A 26,536-nucleotide genomic window follows, 5' to 3' on the forward strand; every position below is an offset into this window, starting at 1 on the left:
TGGCCTCTGTTTTGTAATGTTTTATTTTTATAGATTTCTTTTTGGAAATCGTTCAATTGTATATGTCATGATATCAGGATTTATGAATCCGATGATTTATATATTTCAATATTGCAACATAAATAACTGCAAACATAAAATGAAAAATCAAATTTTTATTTAAAAACATTGTCTAAAAATTGTATTCAACTTTTTATTTATAAATGTATAGAATACTTTCAATATTCTATAAGTGTATAAAAATTAATCGTATCAGTTAAATCACTTTTATAAAATGATAATTTGTATTTTCAATAATAAAATTTGCATGGTTTTTTTGGATGGTTCAATAAATACCAGTAAAGTATAGCTCCCGTTTGGGATACAACTATACGAGGGATCTAAATTCAACCAACATTTTACTTTGCATATTTTAAGGATTTTGCTGTTTAAAGCATATTTAGGCATTATCTAGCTTTTTTCAGCATATTTTAGCAGTATAATGTAACTTGTAAGTCCTTTTAGAAAACTGAAATTGTTATTTAAAATCAAATTTATTCAACAACAAATTTTTCTTCTTTAAAAAAGTCTTACATCTTATATTTTTCAATAAATGTGTGTGGCTCGTTGCGTATTGTGCGTGATTTATTGTACTCCACGTGCCCTAGAATACTATACGCACGTTTTTCGATTTACATTGTTCAATAATTGCATACGCACCAATGCCATCAAGTCAAATGTGTTATCGTAGAAAAGTTAATTGATGATATTTTCCGCGATATTGTTCGTATTTTCCGACGATAACAAGTATCGATCAATATTATATTGACCACATTCCATTAGTCTATAAAAACTCAGTGTAGTCTACTAGTCTCTCGTGTTCACTTGTGTACATTCTTATAAACGCACAACAACCGACGAAAATCCGGTTGAAAAGTTTTGTTTCCGAGTTTAAAGATGTATTTTCGTCAGGCGGTCATGTTTAAATAATAAAATAAAATGAAAACAAACAAATTTTTATTATATAAAAGGTTTTTAAATCATATTTTAGCAAATATTTAATTGTTTTTTAGAGGAATTTACATGTTTGTAAGAGCATGAAGTTCCTATCCATATACTCTATAATTATAGATATCACTTATCAGCGATAATTTGCAAAAACATCACTTCACCATTTTTTCCCTAGCATATAAAATTAATTTGCTTCTAGATTGCTGATTTCATATTGCCCATTTTCTAGTAAGTACTTTAGTAGTAATTTACATATCCAATTAAACAGAACATGGTTTCGTACACCAAAATAAGATTATAAGCTCAAAACTCAATTTTCAAATTTTAATTTAAAAATATATGAAAAAAATAACACATATTATTATGTTTGGGTTTCTTTTTTCATCAAGATATTATTTTTGATGCCGTCATTTGAAATCACTATTATTAGTATATGCATTAATTAGCCGTGTTGAATGGTTAATATTTGATTAAAATGGACTCGTATATTTAAAAACATATTGTGTATACAATTATTAATTCCTTTTAAATATAATATGGGTTAACAATCCAATAATGGCACGAACTCGCATGACTCATTCTGAATCCCGTCATTATTCATAAATATAATTAAGTATATGAAATCATTTATAAAAAATCAATAATAATATTAACAAAGCTTTTAACCGTCCATTATGAGTTATTACAGTTTATAATTGGTACTCTAATTTCCTAAGACTTACATTCCACCCATATTAAGTGTTCGTCTTAAATTCCTTAAAGTTACGTTTATCCTGCAGCGTCTGGACCGTGGATGTCTAGCGTCAACATCGTCCTGGGACATACGTCGACATCTAAACGCCGTGCTGTTCCACTGTCTGACGATGCAAGGAAAACGTTTCTTTACACCTATTAAGTTACCAACCTGATTCAATTATAATACTTTATTTTATCTACAGGTATTGATTAAATTATACGTGTAGACTATTAAATTGGTAAATGTTTACTATTCAAGTAATTCAAAACTACATTGTTCAATTTACTAAATAAATATTTGATCACTAATTTTGCTTTTTGTTTGACATATAAATAATATTAGAAGTACAAATACATAGCTGATGCACGGTTCGCTAAACAAGAGTGATGCTTATGACAAAATGATGAAAGGAACAAAAAAAAATAAAAATTATAGTTGTAAATTATAATAATAATGAAAAAAAGTAAGAATGCAAAAAGTCGTGAATAAAAAATATGTGGGAGTAAATAATAAGTATTTTGTCTGTTGCCCACACATTTGTATTCTGATTTTTTCATCCCAAAACTCATTGTCGAGTCAAATATAACCAGGTACACATTGTATGCGAAAGTGATAGATATGAAGTTTTTTTTATTTTTAAGGTTAACCCTTGACAATTTACGTAGTGTTGCACTCACGTCATTTGCACAGACTGTAAGGCTCCTTTGCGGCAGACGTATTATACGTTCAGTAATAACACGATTCGAATGGGTTGTATGATACATGCAATTGTTAAAATACATTTTTTTTACGCAGCTATCGTGTTTAAATATTAAATGGTAAATGGGTTAGTTAATGGTAAACTATTGCGACCGTATTTCTTTAAAGGGAAGCTGAATGGTAGACGGTAAAATTAATTTTTGATAAATGAGTTCCCGGCTATGTTAGATGACTTGACTTTCCACTATAGATACGAATACAAGGGAAATTTATTATTTCAAAAAAATGGGGCCCCGGTCCATAATGCAAATATTGTTCGCAACTGCCTCAGTGAAGATTTTCCAAATCGATGGGTAGGGACAGCAGTCTAGTAGTGGCCGCCAAAGTCACCAGATCAAACACCATTAGATTATTTAATTTGGTGTCACTTGAAAACAGTGGTGTACGCCGATCCACCTACGTTCTTCTTGATTTCAAAAATAAAACAACTGTTGTATGTAATCAAGTTACAGTGAAACAAATTATGTCTGCTACTAATCGTGAATTTTCAAAACGCATACAATGTTTTTTACAGCACAATGGTACAACATTTGAACAATTTTTAAGATCATAAAAGATTTTACGAATAAAAATATCAATGTTTATTAATTTGTTAGAAAAAGTGATAATAAATAACAACTAACCATTAAATACTGCGATTGCTATAAATCAGCCATTTTTTAACTTACCTATCCAATTACATTCAAAATTTTGTTGCAATTATTACAATACAATAAATTGATCAGAATATTATTTTTATCAATGTATTGCTTATTTCCATCGCATTCAGACTTTTTCAATCGATAACATACATCAACTCATCAAAGTATACGATATATTTTATACTCCATTTAGAAATCATGTCATTATTTTTTTATTTAAATTTAATTATCCTTTGTAATAAACTAATATGTAAAACATATGGGTGTATAATTGTATAAATAGGCCATTGATGAAATGAAAAGTAGTCTTAACAATCAATTTAAAGTTAAAATATAAATACCTTATAATCTAAAATTGGCGGTTAATTAAAAAATATTGTACTCGTGGAACAATTTATATTTTATACACTATTATTACAAGAGTAAAATAAGTCATCCAATTCATATAATATTTCTAACAAAGAAATGTATAATGTAAAATATTTCTGAAGGTAAAATTGACATATAAATAGTAAAAAATATTATACTCTATGAATTATATTTACGCGAAAAAATGTAAAGCAGTAACAACGTCTAATATGGTGTTATAAAAGAAGCTCACTTTATTTTACCATTTGCTATGACGTGATAGCCATAAATATAAACTATACTACTCGGACCTTGTTCGTGAAAAAAATAATAAGTATACAAAAAAATATCATGTAAAATATAATTCATAGAAACTTAATTTGCATGACTTAAATAAATACTTGTTGTATTAAAAAAAAAATCAGGTAAGTATAGGTGTCGCTCTGCTGTACAGTAGGTCACAAGTGGATCATTGTAAAGGACGGTGTTAAATTAGAATTCAATGATATAAAATCATTGTATACGAAAAACGATTCTAAGAGATGTACAATATCATTTAGTAATTTAGTATATTCTATGATTTAATTGTGATTAAAGTAATTTATTTAACTAGTTAGCATTAGTACTAAGAGGTGGATTAAATTCATTTTTGCAAAAAAAATTAAAAAAGTCATTGCGTGTATAAAATATAATAATATACTTTAAAAGTTTCATGTACCCACGAAAAATATTTTTAGTTTACAACAAAATAACAAAAATCATTATTCTTGGTTATTTAATATAATAATATGTAATTTCATCCACATTTGAACAAAAAAAAAACTGCGATAATATATTTTTAGAAATTTGGTTACAGAACAAACTACTTGCGTGGAACTTTGTTATACATTTTCAAATCTTAGACACGAAAAGAAAAATTGTTAAGAATTTCTATCTTAAAATAATTTACAAATGTTCGTGATTTTTACGTATTTTATCGAAATTTGAAATTAAGACACTCATAAAAAATGATTGTAGATTGGAGGTCGACTTTTTTCTTTATTTCCACAGACAACAACTTATGAGATACCTTGTATTACATTTACAAATTTTTTGACCAAGTGAAAAATTTTTATCGACTTGAGTTTAAAAAAAAAAACAAATAATAATCAAAAATGTCATCCACCAAATAAAATATGGTTCAACACGACAACACAAGTCAAAATATTTTGAAAATTGTATAGTGTATATGAAATGCTAACACAAATATTCAGTGAAAATGGCATGTATCTACTGTCATTTTTCGTTAGAATTACACTTAAAAACCAAAATCGATTTTTCAAAAACTTGTTTTGTTTAAAATTCCCGTTTTTCCTTAATTGTTTTTTTTTTTTTTATCGTTTTTTGAAAACTATTGGAAATTTTATCTTTGTTTTTAACCTGTTGAATGCAAGAACTAAATTTACTTTCCTACCAGAAAAGTTGGTGTTGAAGAAAATCGAAGCACTCTTACTGCCCTAAACCATGATGACAGACACAAAAAAACACACATTATTGTAAAATCAATACATTTATCGCTCAGCTCAGAATCTCAAAAGTAACCTATAATTGAACAAAACATAATTTTCATTAGATTATATATAATCAATTTAATTCGAAACAATTGTTTGGTTTATAAGTGTACAGCATTACAAAATAGTAGGTATTTAAGAACATCCTATCAAATAACTATTGACAAACATCAAACAATTTCATTTATTTGAAAGACGTATTTATACCCATAATCCATATATTTTTTTTTTCAAGCATATAAATGTTTAAGTCATATTTAATATAAATTCTGCGAATACCACTACCTACAGTTCTACCATATTATTATACGTTAATCATGGTGTTATTTGAACTCTAACTTATAAAATATATATGTAGAAATTTATTATCCAACCATTTACCATTTCAGTTGTTTTATAAATACGAAAAATGTGATTACAGAATTCATGCCAAATTTATATGATAAGCAGATAATTAGCGCTTAATAATCATGAAAAAATTTCATGCATTCGCCGTAATTACAACAGTCGTAAATTGAGTCGTGGATTTTGTGCTTTAATAATATTATACTCGTATAGTACCTAGTTACCTTTGGGCTTTGGTGGATAATATTATGTTCTCATGTGTCAAGTACTTAAGTGTAATGGCTTAAACGTTTACGTCATTCCAAACATCATTGAATTACAATTCCTGACCAAAAGTTAAGACTTGACGACGGACCTATATTGTAACAGATGTGATTTTCTGTACACAAACGCTACAAAACCCCCTTATGAAGTTATGCCTAGGAGGTCATCATCATCATATTTCAGAATTTTAGCCAAATTATATTTTTTTAAAGGACTTAGTATGACTGAAAAACGAGTTTAAAATCTCCCCCCCCCCAATTTCGTTCAATTCTCTCCAAAACCTTAGTCAGTATTTTGAAAAATCTTATTTTCTCAGGCAGAAGCTTTTTTGTTTAAATAATGCTGGCCAACTTCACATAAAACGTGCTGAAAAAAAGATTTATATTTACTATTTAATATTTTATACTGCTCACACGTCATGGGGTCAGAATATCAACACGAATATAGAATTGTTTGAATTAGTTTTGAATTGTATTGTCATTTTGTGTACAGTCTCTATTTATCAAGAAACGAATGTTTTTCACTAAGTGTATGACTTTTGTTCATATCACAAAGGAAGATGGCCGCAATTGTAATATTTTGTCATTCATATACGTATAGAAATACCGAAATTCTATTTCAATATTTCCATAGTTGAAATTATCGTTCTGCTTCTCTTTTTAAATATTTTGTAAATATTAATGCAATAATAAATTTTAACAAGAAAAATAATTTTCAACTATCATCAATATGCGTTGTTATTAAACCTAATAAATCTCCTTTGAGTATTTAGTTTAAATTATAATTTTAAAAAATAATTTATAGTCTTAGTCTTAGTTTTCTTAAATAAAATAAAACAACAATGGAAATTAAAATATGAATATAAAGTTAAAATAACTTAACCTTTTGTCATTTTCTGCTTTAGTGGACTTAAAAAAAATCTATATGTTTATTTAATTTAAACATTTTAAAATAAACTAATTTAAATTAGGAACAGTATAGATCTTTGGTAAATTCCACTTAGAATTGATTATTTAATAAATTAGTAATTACATAATATTATATTTACTATACCAACTAATAAAGCTGTTTTACTAAATCATAACTGAACTCTTATTAAAACTGAAATACAGTAAGACTTACAAACTTTGGAGAATGAATTAGATATTTTATATTGTATGGATGTGCTCTCGTCTCGCTTATCTCGTTACGGTACAAGGCAGTCAAACTTGGTTTGCTGTAAGTACCTACCTATTTATAGAATATTTTTAAAATCTTATGGTTCAAAAATAGTTTTATTTTTACAAAATGATTTACTTACGTAAGCCCTAAGGTTACAAATCTTTTGGAATTTTTCGTCTCTCGAGAAAATTTGCTCTTTCCTAACTTTTGTAATAAATTCATACCTACATGAATAATGTGAGATACGTACTTTGGTCGTAACTTGCTATTTGCTGTAGGGCACGCGTTCACATAATATTAATTGTTGATATATTTTATTTAGTTTCATCTTTGTAACTTGATTTTATTCATGTCAACCTTTAAGTTAAAATGTTTTTATTCAATGCATATGTCAATATTATGAAATTGTGGGTGAAGATGATACACGGCTAACTGGTGATATTATAATAATTAGCTTATTAAAGCTATTATAACAAATATCTTATTTGTATGACTTTCAAGAAAATGTATATTGTTTATTCGTACCCCTGTAAATGTGTGAACTATATTAATAATGTTCAGAATATTAGCATTTAATGGTGCCGATTATAATTCATTGGTAATGACAGTGTTCAAAGTTTTCTCTCGGCAAAAAAGACCCATGACAAATTTTGTTTGCACATTTCCTAGAACCTTCTTAAATATGCACAATTATTCAAATAGTCCATGCTCGTACTAATAATCATCTCATCGTAAGACATAAAACTAGAGCATATTAAGGTGTTTTGATCGGTTAAGTAACAATACGTTCGAGATTTCAAGAAATGTATGATAATCATAATTAATAGTACCTATAGAACTTCACAGAATTCATAAGTGTACACACACATGCATAAAAATAATTGAATTTTCAAAATTCATATAATCGGCATGGTAGACATTCTGAAGTACTGTCGTTATGCACTTATACATGTGTGTTTAAAGAGTATATTATGTAATAAACAAAAGACCGAAAAAAATAAAAAACATGATATTTTTTTTTTCACTTTCAACATTTTTTTACAGTTCAATATTTTAAGTGCCATATGATTACTAATTTTCCATAAAGATAGTCATATTCTACATATTACATATACATTATAAAGTGTTTACATTTTTTTTAAATTAAAATATTGATGCAACGCCACCAGGTATGACTTTATGAGGACAAATATATTTCTAACCTTCTAACTGTCCAAATGTTATGAATCTAAATTTATTTATAATAGGTAATATAAGATAGTAAGGATCTTCAGCCCTTGCGCGTTATAATAACCAACAACCTTAGATTTTGCAACCCCCGCAGATGTTTTATACATACAATGATTATTATATTTCTATACACATTGAGTTATAATAATAATTTTTTTTTTAAATTATTATCTATACATTTTTTTGTTGCTATGACAATGACCTGTACAAATCACGGAATAATATTTTTTTTTAAGTTTTATATTAGAAATAATAACCATAAGTCATATTCAAAATAATATTATGCAAATCGTTTATTTGTTTATTTAAATTAAAATTTATTCGAACAAACTAAATATGGAATGATAGTAGTATTATTAACAATAATAAAATTAATAACTCATTAAATATTTGTTCTTATACTGTATAATTACTTCATTTATAACATCATGGGCTGTGAATGATATATATTATTGAAAACAAACTAAAAAAATTGTATTCGAAATAAATGTCATAATAATGACAATTGCAAATTATTCCATGTCGAAAATACTTACAAGTTCTTGTAGAAGGTAATCATCAAAATAATAAAAGCACAACTCAGAATGAGAAAAGATAATATAATAAGGAATAATGAAGTTGATTCTATTTTGACTGTTAGGGTAATAAAATCCACAAATAACCACCCAAATATCAACCTCAGATTATTCAAATTTTTAGTATCTAGCTAACAAACAAAAACGAATTTAACAAGATAAAGTATAAATAAAGATTATTGAAAAATGGCTAATTGATACTTATTAGCTATCGCGTTAATAATAATTGTTTTACGTATCTTTGTTGCCCTTACAAAGAATAAAGACATAATGCGTATAATAATAATTATAATAATATAATTATATTTTAACCTAAAACCGGGTTTCTTCTTTCTTTATTCATAGTTTATCTCTGGCTTTGATTTAAAAGAGCGTTTCTCACTTTTAGACAAAATTTAGTTAAAAAGCAAAGTACAAAATTTACTGCTATGATGAGATATTACAGGTGGCAAATGTTTCAAAAGTAATTAATTAGTTATAAATAATTGCTGATCTGACTACTGTAGTCTTATTGGCTGTACCTGCTCTTGAAAAAATAAGGAAGGTATTGTTTACATTGGTCCTTTTACAATTAACCTTTCTACCAAACCTTACCTCACCTTACCTGCCCAACTTAATGCTTTTAACCTTTTAAAATTTGAATGATTGAATCTACTTAATATTTTAACGTAAAATATGATATAGAGCCCCTTTATGAAATATGTTTATGTAAGTCATCTAAAAATACTACTAAACATTTAGTTATGCATCGATATATACGTTGGTTATGATTAAAACTGGCAGATAACCTAAGATAAATATCTCATAAAAATATTTTACGGAGTATTTGAGTAAATGTCCTTTACTTTTCTCAGTCATTCTTGTCAATATTGTGTTTATAATTAATATTTATTGTGCAATTAATAACTCATAAATAATTACCTATTTATAGTATTGGTTCATGTGATAGAATAATAGATAAATTATTTAATATAGTCTCATGTATCCACACATACGTGAATTTACCTATGGGTAGTATAAAAAAATAAAACGAAAAAACAATCAGAAATCGCTCTTAACTTACATCCAATTAAATTGAATTTTTCAGATGATCTGGCACCGGTATTTTGCTTATATTGTTTAGTTGTTTTTACTTTCTGTATGGAAATCATCATAACCTAGGCCTAAGAGAAATGAGACTACGCCTATTTCCACCATAAGCCTGGTTGCCAGATTTCTGCATGGCCTGTTTTTCCAAAACCGAACAAGGTTCGGTTCCTGTTTTCGTTTTATTTTCATTAGTGGACAAAACTAAAACTTGGGCAATGAACATTTTAAAGCATTTATAAAATTAATTGAAAAACTTAAAAGATGTATGTCGAATAAAAAATAATTTTTTTTATTTCAAATACATATAATTGAAAATTTAAACACTGGCCATTGCTAACAATACTTTATAACAGACTCTGTAATACGGTATAGGTCACTATATATGGATTTTAAGTTTTAATTATTGACAAAAAGTATATTATACAGATTACAGATGAAATACATTTTGGAAAAGCAAACAAAATTAACTTAAATACGTAATGACAATACTAAAGAAATTCAAGTTTGTCGGTTTTTACACACAAACATATAACACTATAAATATTTATCAATTAGCTTTTAATTTTTTAATTTTTTTTTTATCTGTAGATTACAGGTAGATGGAAAAATTAGTAATATCTAAACAATAGTTAGGTGACTAATCCAATAATGTTGAGAATCAATGGAATAGAGTATAGTTGTACATTTTCATATTCGTTTATTGTTACATTATGTGAAATATATATAACACTATACCTAGCCAATACACTAAAATAACTACATTTTTTGAAACAATTTTATATGTTCAAGTCTTAAGTATCAAAGGGGGATACGCTACTGAAGTATTAAAAGTTTGCGCATAATGTAATTCATTGAAATTAAGTTTTACTATATGTATAAAATATACATTATGTCAATGTAAAACATATAACTCTCTAAAACCTTAAATAGATCGCATTGTAACGAATATCATCTTAAAAGCTCATGCAGACATGCCTCTATGGCACTATGTGCTCAATTAAATAGGAACCTTTGTTTCAAATATAGTAATGAATAAACAGACATTCACTAACAATTCACACAAGATGCAACTAAAATACGCATACAAATAAATTAATTACGAAGTATGAAGAGCTTAAGCCTAATTAAATTCTGTGATTTTTTTATAATTTATTTAAAGCTTTATCGTAAAAAGTTATTTTCTAAAAAGCTCTTCATTAAAAAAATACCGTTTTTACCAATAAAAGAACGACGTTGATTTATATTTATATAGTTCGGATTTTTTCAACCAATAAAATATCTTCAACCTAACCACTGCTACAAAACCAAACTAATTTTGTGACAGTAATAAGAAAAAAACACTGACCTGAAAGTACAAAACCATTTTGCAAGCAACAGTGCCCATGAACCATGTTTCTGTGACATCCCACACCACGGTTGGTGGCAAGCAGATTAAAATCACCAAAAAGTCAGCCACCGCCAAGTTAACGATGAAATAGTTCGTTACAGTTCGCATTGTTCGATTCCTAAAAAATGTAGGGTAAATAATATCAATATAAATTTTAAAGGATCATTGTGTTCAAAATCATTTAAAGATAAAACAATTTTTCTAAAACCTAGTCATAATTGTTTATTCACTACAAATTATCATTGATATTATTATACATTATTAATTATGTGTTTGAATTGTGTTATAAATGTACAATTCTGTTTCAACGTATTCATCAACGCTATTTTAGCAACAATGAAATCTAGATAGTTTATTTTATGCCTACAGCCAAATATTAACGGGTACTAATGATTATTCCATATACAAGTAAATAATAAAAAATAAAGAAAAGATAAATGCATAGAAAGTTGCATCTGAAATGTAAAATATATTCACAAGTTATCGGATGAAATGGGTATAACAATAATTTTAATTAATAAATGTAAAAGCTATTACATTTTTGATTTAAAATATAAGCAGAATAATTTATTAAATATATGTTGATTTTATTTTCAAACAAAAATTGTTTTTGTGTTTTTATTCAAACACAGAAATGTTTATTTTAGATAATCATTGTTAAATAGGTAATAATAAAAGTCATACACTTATAACGATGGATACAATTTAAATTGTGATTTTATGTGGTCTGTTTAATATTTATACTATTGTTTAAACTTTAAATAGAAATTTAAACATACATAAAATATTTGAATAATTTCCGTTTGCAATACATTTGCATTGGTAAATTATACAATTATCCTATAATGTCAATAAAATCAGCAAGTAAGCTTCATCTAAGATTCTAATGACCATGTAAATTTTCGAGGACATCTAATGAATTTAATTATCGTTTAACCTACGACCCTCATTCTAGTTTTATTAAGACCAGTCATGCGTACAAAACGACTTATTCATAAGTAAAAATTAAACCCTTTATCATTATTTTTAAATTATTATTTCAATTTTTTTTATATTATTATTACTATTACAATTTTTAAATTTTTCGTTACTTTTTGTTATCCGAATTTAATGATAAGGGCATATAATTATAACTTAGATACAACAACATAAATTAGACAGCTACTATACACAATGTAAATTTACAAATTACAGTTTACAATATGCTTGTGTACTATTAATATGGATTTAAGTATTAACAATATAAGAAGTAATGGTGTTTAGAGCAATACAATTGTATGACTTTAATAATGTAACACTATCATCTGACCTCTGTTGGCCTTGTAAGTTGTTATTATTTGGATATGATATTATGTGAATTCCAAGTTGGTTTCCTGTCCAAAATTATATTGAAATATTTAATGTTGGGAAAAAAGGGAATTATTGTAAAATAAATTGTACACCTATGTATTTAATTAGAATAAAAATGAATATTAAGTGGCAAAACATAAAAACATTTCGGTAGGATTAATCAAATCAAGTAGAAAATAAAGATTTTGATTGAACTCCCTAAATAAGTAGTCAGCAGTTCTTATATAGAAGGTTTACTACGATATATATATATTTTTTAAATTTTTATTTCGAAATATACAATCTGTAAATAAAGTTTACAATAAGCATATGTGATTCAGTACAAAAATACCAATGAAGAACATGCTTAAAGAAATTACCCAGCTGTAATACTTTTAACGTGATTTGAGTTTGGCTTTCCCAGAGATTAAGTCAGAGCAACATATTATCTGTATATGAGTGATTTATGAGACTGAAATGAAATGTTTATGGGGTTGCTAGTATTTCTAGATTTTTTTGTGTATTAGGATAACTAATGACGAGGAAGCGATGAGTTATTCGACCTTATTTTGAGTAAGGAGGCGATAAAAGATAGTAGTGGGCTTAATACTACTTTAAATTAATTTAAAAAGTTAGTTAAAAGAGAGGAGTTTTCGTTATTTTGATTTGACTATGAGTTGGATTTTTGGTCATCTGCGACCTGTGCTTAAGAAATATTTGGTATTGAGGAAAAATCTGTTTCAAATATTTGCTGCTGGGTAGTCATTATTATTATTGTGCACATAAATTATATGACTTGTATTGGTTTTTTTATTGTTTAGGTTAATATCTTGTTTGCTCGGGGTTGGTGTAAAGAATATATTTTGTAGTTATTCGTAGACTTGGCATCCCATATAGTTTGCTGGGAGGTCTCCTTGGCACAGCGCATATTGGAAGATGTCTCGTTAGAGTTATTTCAACGGGTAATTGGATGTTCGACTCCGTAGAGGACACATCAAAAAACATCATGGAACAGTACCTTTGGGAGTGTCCGTAGTCTTGACAGTTAGACATTGTATAATGTCTCTTCGTATATTAATTTTATGTGGAGTATTGATGATATATTAAATATAACTTTTTTGATTGAGGCTGCATCAAGGTCAACCAAAAATATTGGAAGTTTTGCTTTAGTAGTTTTTTTTAAGAACGTTAGTGACTTGCGGACTTCAAAACCTAGGTCTTCGATGGCAATTCCAATCTCAACTATGGGTGTTCATGGGTGGTGGTTTTTGATTACTGCACGAAAAGACTTATCTTCTAGTGGTTGGCAAGTATGGGACAGTTCCCCATTTTCTTTCAGATAACAAATTGTGTCACGGTATGTTTCAAGATTAGCTGTTTGGATTTTTAATTCATTTGTTGATGAAGTTGTCAGAAACGATCAATTAAATAAGTATTTTACGGAAATTGACAAATTCCAATAAGCCTTGGACGATTTCGTTTTTATTTGATTCTGTTTAAGCAGTAGATGGAAGGATATGTTTTGTTGTAATCGATGTACATTCAAGTTCGAAAATATCCTTCATATCAACGGATGAATTAAAAACTTCACCTGAGACGCTCTGCATTCGATTTTTGGTAGAATTAACTTAATTTGATCCCTCTGTATGTGAGCCGTGAGGCAAGTTTTGATTAAGGTTATTATTTTTGGAAGTTATTATTTATAGTTACTTTAGTTACTTTTTTAACTAAAGGATTTATGAAGAACACTAGTACGCACATGGGTTTGATAAGCTATTAAAAACTGAGACGATTGGTGGTGAACATGAAATATTCCAATACAATTAATGCGGTTAATTTAAACATAAGAAGAAGACAATATAATAACTTGACTGTTTGGTTTGACTGTCAGCAAGAGACAAATTATTTTTATAATGTGTGTTTACTACCTACTTTGTCTGTAATTTAATTTATGATAAATTGATAACTTACATTAAAACAATAATACAACACCTATCGAAATCCATTACTGACTACTATTAATAATTCAAATAGGTACATAAAAAATTCATTAGGTATCTTTTTTTATTTAAATTCGACATAATATAACCAAGAAGAGGTGAGGAAAATAAAGAAGACTGGGAAAAGGCATAATTTGATTGTTCTTGACAGTCTACATAATTCTATACCCTCCCAATTGAAATAAATTATTAAATAATTTTCGTTCGGTTTCTTTTCAATGTCCTCGCAATGCCAATTCAATTAAGTATAATAATATTATAACATTATAATTTTTTTTTCAGTAATATTTAACGTGTCTTACCTATAGACGGCCACGCAGACTAAAGCGTTTCCGATAAGTCCGACCACAAAAACCATTGAGTGCATGACTATAAATACCCATTCGGATTTTTGGGGCGTAATGTAGTCGACCAGGTAATTGTGATATTCCTCATCGGTATAGTTGGCCATGTAGTCATAATCGGTGACATTATCCGCCACGTACGATGGAACAGTTGATTCCCGTCGAGTTGTTACGTTGACGTGTCCTTCGGCCATGGCCATTGCGATTATTGTAATCAACGTCCATCTCACCAACATTGTGTTTAATCCAGACTATATTACAAACAGATGAATCAACTGGTTAATTGTTTTTCAAGTAATTCATCTCATATACTCCATAACTATAAAATAAAGTAATTTATTTAAATAAAATTTACCAAACATAACACAAATACACAATAACCAACGTTTTATATTATTATGGTGAATGGCATACTTTTGTGAATGACGTGGACAATAAAAACATTATATATTATGTTTTATCTAAATGAATAAAAAAAACCCCTTGTGAGACAAATAGTGGACGAAAAAATATTTTTAATTGTTATTTTAAAGGTTTAATTGATCACTGAGTTGTATATTACTATGAATTTTAATACGCATAAGAACAAATATAGTACCCACCTATTACCCAATTCAGAAAATCATAAGTATTCCTTATTGGAAAATTCATTACCCTCATATAATGATTACAAAATTATAAAATATAAGAAATAGATATATAAGTAGATTAATATAATTAGCTTTCAATTTAACCGTCATTTATTCATTTTCTCATTAAAAACAGATTATTATTATAGCTTAATAGTTAATAAATATTTAATTAAAAATACTAAATGTACTTATTATAAATTGTTTTATTTACAAATATTTTTATCATTAATCTAAAGTGAAAAAAAAAATAAAGCTAACGAATTAATCCAATGAGTAACGATAAAGAATAAAACACAATTTTCGGTCAAAACAAATTGAATGGTACAATTTTAAAGAAAAGTTTATCACTTATTTTTTACAACTTTTCATTAAACAATCAAGTAGTAAGCCCCAAAGCAGTTCGACAAACTAGTCTCTGATTAGCTCAGGGAAACATTTTTGGCAACATTCAGCATTTTTAAAGTGCCTTTATTCCAAAAGCGTTATAAAATAAAGATACTTTTTAACAATTTTTCGCGGATTTCGGTTTGGCGCAAAAAAGTTCAATAAATGTATTGTAGGTGTATGGTGTAGTGTATTCAAACTAATCATATACATAGTGTATAGTTCTTATATACAAGCAAATTTTTTTTGTTTTTAGGTATATATTACCTAAATATTTATTAATATTTAAACCAATGTACAAATACACATACCATCTTTATAAAATTACAACTTAAATTTATATATTATGTAAAAATCATGTATAGTGTTAAATATGACATAAATGATAAATAAATAATAGTATGAACTATATAATACTATAATAGTATTAGTATTAACTTCGTGTAGTAAACGTTTTATTTCACAAAGTAAAAAATTACATTATGTCAAATTGAAGTGACCATTTCATAAAATATTTTCGTATTTTACAAAGTGTGAAAAAGACATTTCCACTTCATGAAAAAATCAATTGCATGAAGTAGCTACAACATATTGTAATATATTAAATACACTCAAGACTCAAATAGTTGAATTATTTTTAATAATGCAACTGTAGTCATATTATTTATTCAATGAGCATTTCGTTAAAAAATGTAAACAACAAATCATTCTAAATTAAACTAGGTAAAATCACAAAATATTTCATTTATTCACGGACTACTTTAAAAAATAAATGCAATTATATATTTATATGAAAAGTATATTTTACATTACTTTTTTTTTTATTATTATTTGAATTAAGCTTCGGCAACTATGGCTATTGGCAACAAAGAGTTTAACTCTAAATTATTTACATGTTATATAAGTTACATATTAAATACTATTGATAAGGTTGGACGTAGTAATAAAGGTTATCATGTGTCTTATGTTGTCTGGGTGGAGGGCTTCTGACAGAATGTTTGAAATGCCAGCTTCTCCTCGTCTATCAGTTTCATATGAAAGGCATTCAGTTATGATGTGTTTGATTGAGAGAGGAGTACCTCAGCTGGCACAAAGGGGTGGGTCTTCCTTCTTCGTCAGATACTGTTTACATTACTTATTAGTTATTAATGATCATTAATTGTGTATACTATATATTATGTGAGGGTAGATAATATCTGCTTTTTAAGTAGATAATGTTGACATTAGTTAGCTTGCAGCTCGACAGTATACAAAAGGCCTTTTTTTTTCATAAATTATATAAAAAAAAACCATACCTATATAGTTATCTTTTATTTTTTTTAATAGGGCTTCAACACTAATGATTATTAGCCTATAGCTGTATAACATAGAGAGAAAAAGAAAATAGGTTGAGAAAATGAAAATAAAATACATACAAATATTTACAATTTATTACTTAAATGTACGGTATGCAAGAACTTGTATATTTCTTCTGTGTTTTTTTTTTCGTTAAACGCTAGTTGGAGAAAAATTGGATTGGAGAAGATTTTCCGTGCTTGGCGTATTTTGAACTTCTATTAACCATGTGATTGATAGAAAGGTTTTCCTTGAATGAGTCTCATACTGGGGCAAGTTTTTTGGAGATAAGGAAGGAGTATGTGAGATGCGTGTGGCTTATTCTGACTCGTGTTATGATGGCTTCATCTCTTCTTTTTAGATTTCCGGGGATATTATCCATTTTTTGATGGAAGGCTTAATATTTCTTTGTTTATTTGTAAGAGGACCTCGGTCCAGTTTTTTTGCCATATTTCCAGAATTTTAAGGTTGATGGTGACTAGTGCCTCAGAAGTAATGGTTAGGTTGAATTCTATCTACTTCTGAGGTAGTGTAGCTTCATTTATCAACTAATTGTATCACCTTTTATATTCTAAATTATTCCAAATCGAGGACAGACACTACGTCGATGTCGCCTATTTTAGCGGAAGAGCATTGAATAATTGAATTAAATTCCACTTTGGCCACTTAATTAAATAAAATATGTTCTTTGGACTGACTTCTGAGAGTTATGTGAACAATCGAATTATACTGAAATTATAGCTTATAAAGTATAAGCATTAGATGTGAGTGCCATATATTGTCATATAATATAGCATGTTTAAAGAAAATATCATAATATTTAGTACACTAACACTTTTATAACATAACTCAAACACTTGGGGCAATCATAAATTACTCGGGAGATGTGTCTAATAGTTTCCTATCGTTTACTCAACAAGCTATAATGTAATATCCAAGGGTCGACAGGACGGGCGTGATACCGAGAACTTTACCGCAGTGGGCCGCTGCTCAAAAATAATTAAATTGGTATAAATATAATTTATAAATATTTTCGTATCACAACTTGTGAGTATGAAAAAATTGATTATAATAGGTGTTTAAAATTTTTGATTTCGGTTCGGCAGATCGTCCACCCCCCCCCCCCTCCTCGGAATCAGTCCATCATCAGAAATTATTATTTTTAACTAGAGCATGGATTTAAATTCAAATTACATTTTTTTCTGAATGTTCTAAAACATTGTTTTCTAAGAAAAAAATTCGTTTAATAAATCAATGAGTTAGAAAATGAAATTTTTCTCTAACATTTTTTAAAACTTTTTTGATATTAAAAATTATTAATTATTTTTATTGTTTGAAAGAATTTTTTGACAATTTTATAAAAACTTAGCTTAAAATCCTTCAAAAATAAAAATGTTTGTTTCTAATATTTCTAATTTGATTACGTATTATGTTCGCTCCTATAACCTATGACTTCAGTTATACAAAACGAAACAACACTTGCCAATAACAGTCGAAGCATTTTATTCGAAAATATTAAATAGCATATTATTGTCCAGTACACAAATGAAACACAAAATACAACGAATATACCTACCTGTCTAAAAGTAAATTTTATTTTATATTAATTTAAATTGGCTTTTAATTGATGTGGGTATTTTATTAAGCCTTATAGGAATATTATAATGCTATGCACTTTAACCTAATATATTGCACACAATAATAAAATATAATACTATTCAATTATTGATGGGTTAATAAGAAAATAAATACATATAGGTATAGTTTCGTCACTTTCGTACGTTCGGTGTAACGTTCTTAATTCATAGAACTATAGAAGTAAACTTTTTAAGTTATAAGTGTTTATGAGAGAGGTTATTACTGGTTAATTTAGTGGTGCACTCTATAGGGTCTCAAGGTAGCAGCTGCGAATAATTTATTTTTTTGGTACCAATTAGATCTTATTTACTAACAGAAACCAGTTTAAAAATTAAAGATCTTAAAGAGTACTTGTATTTTATTCAAATGTTCATTCAGTATTTTAATATTTCTAATATTTATATTATTATAGTATAGAGTATAAATAATAAAAAATAAAGTTTTTCTAAGTTAAGATTATAGGATTGAGACTAAATATTACCATATTATATAAATAAACATTGTAGTGATAACTATTAATAATGTTTAGAAGGTTGGTGTTAAGGATGTGTGGGAATAAAGACCCCCGCGAGTCTGTTTTTGGCATCGATTTGGTGTCTGAATGGTATATTTTCCATTCAACATACTATCCCTATTTATTTTTGAGTGTGCGCCACTGTGTTTAATGTTGTGTATCGTTCCTACTCCCTCGTTACTCGTTAGTGATACAATCGGATATCGATGTTCCATAATGTTATTTGCATTTAAACAATTTAATAAAATGGAACCTTCTCAACTACCTTAAATGAAAACTCGGCTTTCAGGAGGATCAAGAAGATTATTGAAAAAAAAAGAAAAATCCTTAAGAGAAAACAAAAGCGTATTTTTGTTTGTTTTTATATATTATCATTTTTACATTAATTTGTTTTGTATTATCTATGATCCAAACATCTGATTAAAGTGTATGAAAATATCGTTTATTTTTTTTTTTTTTTTTTGTAAATATTATGATTTACACTTATTACCTATAAATCAAATATTCTTATAGATAAGTAACCATTCCATCTACTTACTACCTATGCTATAACCAATTCATGAGATTTACAATTTTATAATAATTTTAAAAAAGGTTAAAGAGGTAATACACAAAACTAATCAATATAATTTTAAAAGTTAGATTTTCTTTTAGATAAAAGATTATGAACGTCCAAAAAGTTGGCCCACCGATCACGATCCATTCAAAATCCATGCCAATATTTTGAGAGTAAATTTTTAGAATTTGAGAGTCCATTCTCGGAATTTGTTATTCGTTCCTTCCACCCCTATTCAAGTTACCCCCAACTTCGAGTAGCCTACCCCCACCTTACTCAAAACAGTCCGAAATGGTATCAAAAATACCATTGTTGGTAGAACAATATTTCATTACTATATATTATGTATTATTATGTATTATGTATATTACTATTGTGGTTCGGTGTGTCCATTCAGTTACAAAACCCGTTCTGAGTGTACACACTGGCCGGTGTCAATAGCTCCCGGATGGGTGACCACCCGGGATTTGTAATAACAAATCCTTTCCACACATACACACGCGTGTTAAAAACCCTACAGTACTCTCCCCTACAGTATCCCAGGCTAATGATCTTGGTTATCGATGCCTTAACGTCAATAAATATATTAAATATATATATATATTATTATTATTATTCAATTGCAGTTTACTCTGATGTATTATTATTATGTGTATTATTGTTTTTAAAAAAAAAGGTCATGCGTGGCATGATACCAATATTATAGAAGTCACTAGTCAGTACTCAATAGAGGTTATGTAATATAATATAAAAAATGTTGTAAATGTAACACACACGATAATGTAAAATAGTTATACAGTAGCTTTCAATGAAATAAAAGAAACATTGTTAAACAGAAACAAGTGTAAGTTAATAAACAAACAACCTCCCCGATTGGAAAATAATTGAAAATGCCACTGATTTATTTTATTAATAGATTCTGAGTGGAGCAAAGACGAAAGAATGTATTGATTTTACAATGATGCTTGTTTTTATAAACAAACATTGAAATATACAAAACTTATAATACATATAGACATTAAAAATGCTGATTAGATAGTAGTAGTACTTGGTACTATCACGATACCTATGAACAAGGTATGATCTGGCGCGAACTTTTTGAGTCTTTGAAGCAAATTGTATATTTTTAATATTTTTACCACCGACCATCCCTTTTTATCACACCAAAATGAAACTATGTATTATATTAGATCATATTAATTATAATATTTATCATGACGATGATTGTGTTGAGATATTACAATTATACCACCCACCTATATTAGACATGAATCATTCGCTTCAAATTGTCCTATATCCCACCACCGCTGGTGAGTATATGCACAGGATACTACGTATATACGAGGTAATAGTGATAGTACTATTATACTAAATAGTATAAAATATAAATGAAAGATGCCTAACGTCAGCACTATTGCGGACTGCAATTTATTAAAATAAATAACATAAATTTATTCTAATTTGTTGAACAAAACAAAGTTAGTTCGAAACTACTGACTTAGAATTATTTAGATTATGCTGAATTACTTTCCTTAACATTTCTTTTGATTGTTATTAACAAAAATATGTTTTAATGTTGTCACAGTTAAAAAAAAATTGTTATAGTTTTTAGCTAGACATTTTTTCTTATTTTAAAGTACGTATATTCTGTATTTATTAATAGCTTTGAAATTGTTAATAGTATTTTGCATTATTAACTAGTTTTATCAATAGTGTTTTAATTTGTTTTCATAATTTATCAAACTTAATGAGATAATGGATGAGGCATTTGAACCACAATCTCGAGGGAGTATAGTAAAGTAAGTATTAGTAAAGTATTAATATAAAAAGTATTTGTAAAAAAAGCGAGTTAGTGGATATCGCTTTGCTGTACATTAGATGTCTACGAGGTATCTGTAATGGATGGTATTAAATTTGAATTCAATGATATCACATCATTGTATTAGAAAAACAATTTTGAGTGGAGACGGTATGTCAGTCTAGGATATTTTATATTGTTTTTACTTACTATTAATATGGTAACCGGTAAGTTATTAAGGAAAAATATTAAATATACCTATGTGAAATTGGGTTGTTTTGGAACCGAATTAAGTACAACAAAATGATAAACGTTATTCTTTGTATTAATATGCAATTTTGTACAAATTTAAACTTAAAATGTTTGTAAAAAATAACTATTATTTATATATTTTTTAGATTTTTTAGTAAAAAAAAAAACTGGTTAAGTGGAATCTTGCTCTAAATTTTCAATCTTTAGCTATAAAAATTGTATACATTTTATCTACAAAACCATTTTCAACTTTTAATTTGATAAGTATTGTCAACATTTTAACTTTAATTGCATATAAAAAAAAGGAATTTTTAATATTTTTTCAACTGCTATTGCAACAATATATCAAGAGTTTTGTATTAAGTTTTCATGTTTTTTGACCCAACCCATAACATTTATTGACATTTGTAAAAAAAAAAATGAAAATCGAAAATGTCCGTCGATAGCTTAAATGAGACAAAATATTTTGAAAATTTTATCGACTTTATGAATTGATGAAATAAACATATGGTGTAAATTGCAAATGTGTACAGTAATTCGTTCTTGTATTACAACAAAATAAGAAAATCGCTACAAAAGAAATCGAGTGAATATTCAATATTGTAAAAATCTTTAACTATCTAAAAACTTCAAACGCTCATAAAAATTTTATTTGACTTTCTAAAATTTTTTTTTGATTAAGGTAGATAGACTTATAAGATATTTTGTACTAAACTTTTAAATCTTACATATAAAAAGAAAAATTGTATAAATTTCTAACTAAATATAATTTTGTAATTTTCGCGATTTTTACGAATTTTGTCAAAATTCTAAGTTTAAATGCTTATAGAAAATTATTATGGATTTACGCTCAACTTTTTTTTTAATTTCCATTAACAACCACTTAAGAGGAACCTTGTATTATATTTACAAGTTTGTTGACAGAGCGAAAATTATTTTTATCGACTTTAGATTAAAAAAAAACAAATAATAATCGAAAATTTCATCTGCCCATAAATAGTTCAACACGAGTCAAATTATTTTGAAAATTTTTAATTTTATGGTGTATATAATATAACACAAATATTAACTGAACATTTTATGTTCATTTTTGTTAGAGTTAAACTAAAAACAAAAATCGATTTTTTCAAAAACTGGTTTTGCCTAAAAGCACCAATTAGAATCACTTTCCTACCAGAAAAATTGCTGTCGAAGAAAATCGAAAAACGCTTACTGCCCGGAACCGTGAGGAGAGACATAAAAAGATAAACAAATAAATAAATATAAAAACACACATCATTGTAAAATCAATACATTCATCACTTCGGCCAAAATCTAAAATTATATTACAATAATTATTAAACTATAATTCAAAGTCTAAAAAAAAATGATTATTATGAATTAAACTAAAAATTTGCTTTTTTATTGCTATCTATTTGAAAAAAGTTCTAATAAAAATAATACATAAATAACAAAATGTAATTAGTGTTTCTAGTATTAATATTTCTATGCTTTTCCATATATAATATTAAAAATTTCATTTTTATTATTTATGTTTATGACATTCTTTGATGAGGTCATATCTTGGTTCAAGTCACCAACCCAACAGGGAGTTTTGAGCCACTTACCAACCTTAAGAAAGATGGACTTGTAGCACTCGTGGCTATAAATATAAAATAATATCTAATTTATTATAGGTTACTATATAGCCATGCTTCTTTAGACATAAATTATATTTTTCTATATTGATTACTAAATAAATTATATTTAGTTTTCTAACTACCTGGTGACCCGCCAAGAAGGCTGGAGAGAAACTGGTGCAGAGACCTAACAATAACATAAAAAAATTAATAACTCTCATTACCCACACAAAATCCCCCACGCCATAAGTACTACTACTGTCGGGTAATTCCTTAAACTCATGTAAACTCACGTAAAAGCACATAAACACCGCATATATGCCTATTGTAAACTAACCTTACAGATTGTATATTTTCCAAATAAATGTTAAAAAAAATGTTTTCTAAGTAGTATTATAAGATCATAAATAACAGATATGCTGTTTAAACACGTCAAACCAATATTATTTTTTTTTCTTAAAAGTGGTTCTAATAAGCCATCGTAGTACAGAGCACACGTCATTATTAAACACATATTATTACTATGAAAATCAACTGTTAAAAAATGTATAAGTAATAATGAGTTCCTTGAAAAACTAAGAGAACCACCCATAAGTATAAAACTTATATTGACTTAATTTAGTTAACGGTGTTTATTTATGACAAATGGTCTTTTCACCACTTCCGTTACAACTGACAGTGGAATTTCCTGGTGAATTATCGAATGCCACGTCATTGATTAAAAGGTTAGGGTGGTTTTGGGGAGTTTCAAAATCTTTTATAACGGAGCTGGGCCATTTCATTAACAGTGAGCAGATTTATTCACACTTAACAATATAGATGTTAAGGTTTAAACATTCATCAATACAAATACAATCTATAAATAATGCATTATAAATTCACTTATTTCATTTAATACGAAGAAAACAAATAATTGCAAAATAATCATTAATAAATTGTCGTTTATAATATTTTACTTTGATAGGAAAATAATATAATTGCAATCAGTAGTCTATTTAACTTTTCAGAATTTTCTGTGATAAATTGAAAAAGTTAGTAATGGTATATGTCCAATAAACACGTTGCAAACAAATTCGTGTTTACAGTATTAAAGTGCTAACTTAATTAAAATATGAATTATATAAATATCCATAGAATATCATTCTTGCATCATAACAAATATTCTGTTCCTAGTAATAATGTCAAAGTATATGTCGTTTGATGGGTTCTTGATGGATATACAAACGAATATTCGGTTGTTTATGCATAGTAATGCGCTAATGTTTAGCGACCCCAAAAGTTATTACACAACATATTTGGGTATATTTCAAAATATATTTGATTACATATTCCCTGGCATTCAGATAAAACAATTTACTAGGTATCATACGAAGCAGCAAGTTTAAAGTACATCATTCGCCCAAATATGTATATATAAACATAGGGCCCAGATAGACCGTGGATACTTCATTTCCTTCATCAAAGATACCGCACTGTATAATTAAATTCAATAATACAACAAGTAAGCAATCTACTCAATCGTACAAAATAAAATAAAATAATATATATAATATATATATATTTATAACAATTAATTAAAGACTTTTATAAAAATACGTGTAGTCTCTCTCAGTATAACCTGGGTTATTACCCATACAAAAGAACACTATTAAACTACAATATTAATATATCAATATTAAGATAATATTTAATCCATAATATATCATTATCCAAACGCTATTCATAATTTAATTAAGTATTTCAAAAATCTAATAGTTTAAGCAAAATATATTATAATAAGTATACGATGTTATAAGTAATAATTTAAATCACTTTCAGACCAATGGCCACAGCTGCAGCCGAGGTTTTATTTCTTTAATAAAAAATAAACATATTTAAATTATTGGGCTTAGCAGCTGAAATTGTGTACGAACAATATTCAATATACAATGGAAGTAAAATTTACTAGATTAATTTAAAAGAAGATTTTAAATATAATTTAATCGTATGATATTATATCATATTATTATAAAATATAAATAGTAGGTACTATGTTAAACGGATAAACACTAGTACGCATTATAACCTACTTGTCTTACCTACTGTATTTAATAATTATATCTCTATCTATTATAATTTATAGGTAATCAATAGTTAGTTGTAAATAAATAACTTAATGAAATTCATGCACATAAAAACAATTTATAGTATCCTGACTCTTGAGTGAACCATAATTATACCTAAAATAATATTACATTTTTATTTTTGTCTTTTTATCATAACGTTATTACATTTCAGAGTTCACAAAAATTTGGTAAATCAGTGATACTTTTTACATTTAATATAGATTCAATAAATCTATATATATATATATTATTATATCATGGAACATAAAAACCCTTTTACGTAAGTATCGATATAAAATCATCAATTGAAAACTTGAAAACTAAGACAACAGGCTCGCTCCTACAGACAACCTGTATCTATATATGTATACAATTTATAACGCGCATTCCACAGGTACATAATATAGTCACGTGAAAAGGGTTTGAAATAAAATTGAAAACTTTGGAAAAAAATAATCTTCTGTGAACAAATCACGTATTTTTCCTTTCAGTCGTTTTGGTGTTGACTTTTATTTCAATAAAACGAATAGTGCATGAGGTTATGACTCTTAGAATAGGTATACTAAAAACGAATTGCGCTTAAGGTACATAATAATATTATATAGCTTCTAATGTTTAGTTTGTATGTAGAATAACGCGCGTTTTATATGAACTTACTTTTTACTAATGATGAATTTGTATTATGCAGGCATATTTTTTACAAGTTGGTATGGACGAATGGAATAGATGTAATGATATGAGTTAATTATAAAATTTCAAGACTATTTAGATATCTAGTAATAAATTAATAATGTATGTTTATTCATAAAAATCCGTAAGTACAAAAATCTTAGTTGGTAAGCATCACACACGTTATTTAGGCCAGTTAACTCAGAGTTATAACAAAATATGCAAATATATTTACTTTTTTAATAAACGTTAAGTACCTAATTAATGTATATTTTATAGCTTACAG

General features: G+C 27.1%; 1 protein-coding gene across 1 annotated transcript in view; it reads right to left on the bottom strand.

The window, feature by feature from the left end:
- The window catches only part of LOC111033179 (orexin receptor type 2-like), a 150,243-nt gene that overhangs the window by 114,732 nt on the left and 8,975 nt on the right, over positions 1-26,536 (bottom strand). Inside the window, exons 2-3 of the mRNA XM_022313820.1 lie at positions 14,707-14,999; positions 11,034-11,193 (exon numbers count right to left, since the gene is read on the bottom strand). Coding sequence (XP_022169512.1) covers positions 11,034-11,193; positions 14,707-14,999 — 453 coding nt within the window. The remainder of the gene's footprint in view (positions 1-11,033; positions 11,194-14,706; positions 15,000-26,536) is intronic.

Source organism: Myzus persicae, unplaced genomic scaffold, assembly GCF_001856785.1.
Source record: "Myzus persicae strain clone G006 unplaced genomic scaffold, MPER_G0061.0, whole genome shotgun sequence".
Taxonomy (NCBI): Eukaryota; Metazoa; Arthropoda; class Insecta; order Hemiptera; family Aphididae; genus Myzus; species Myzus persicae.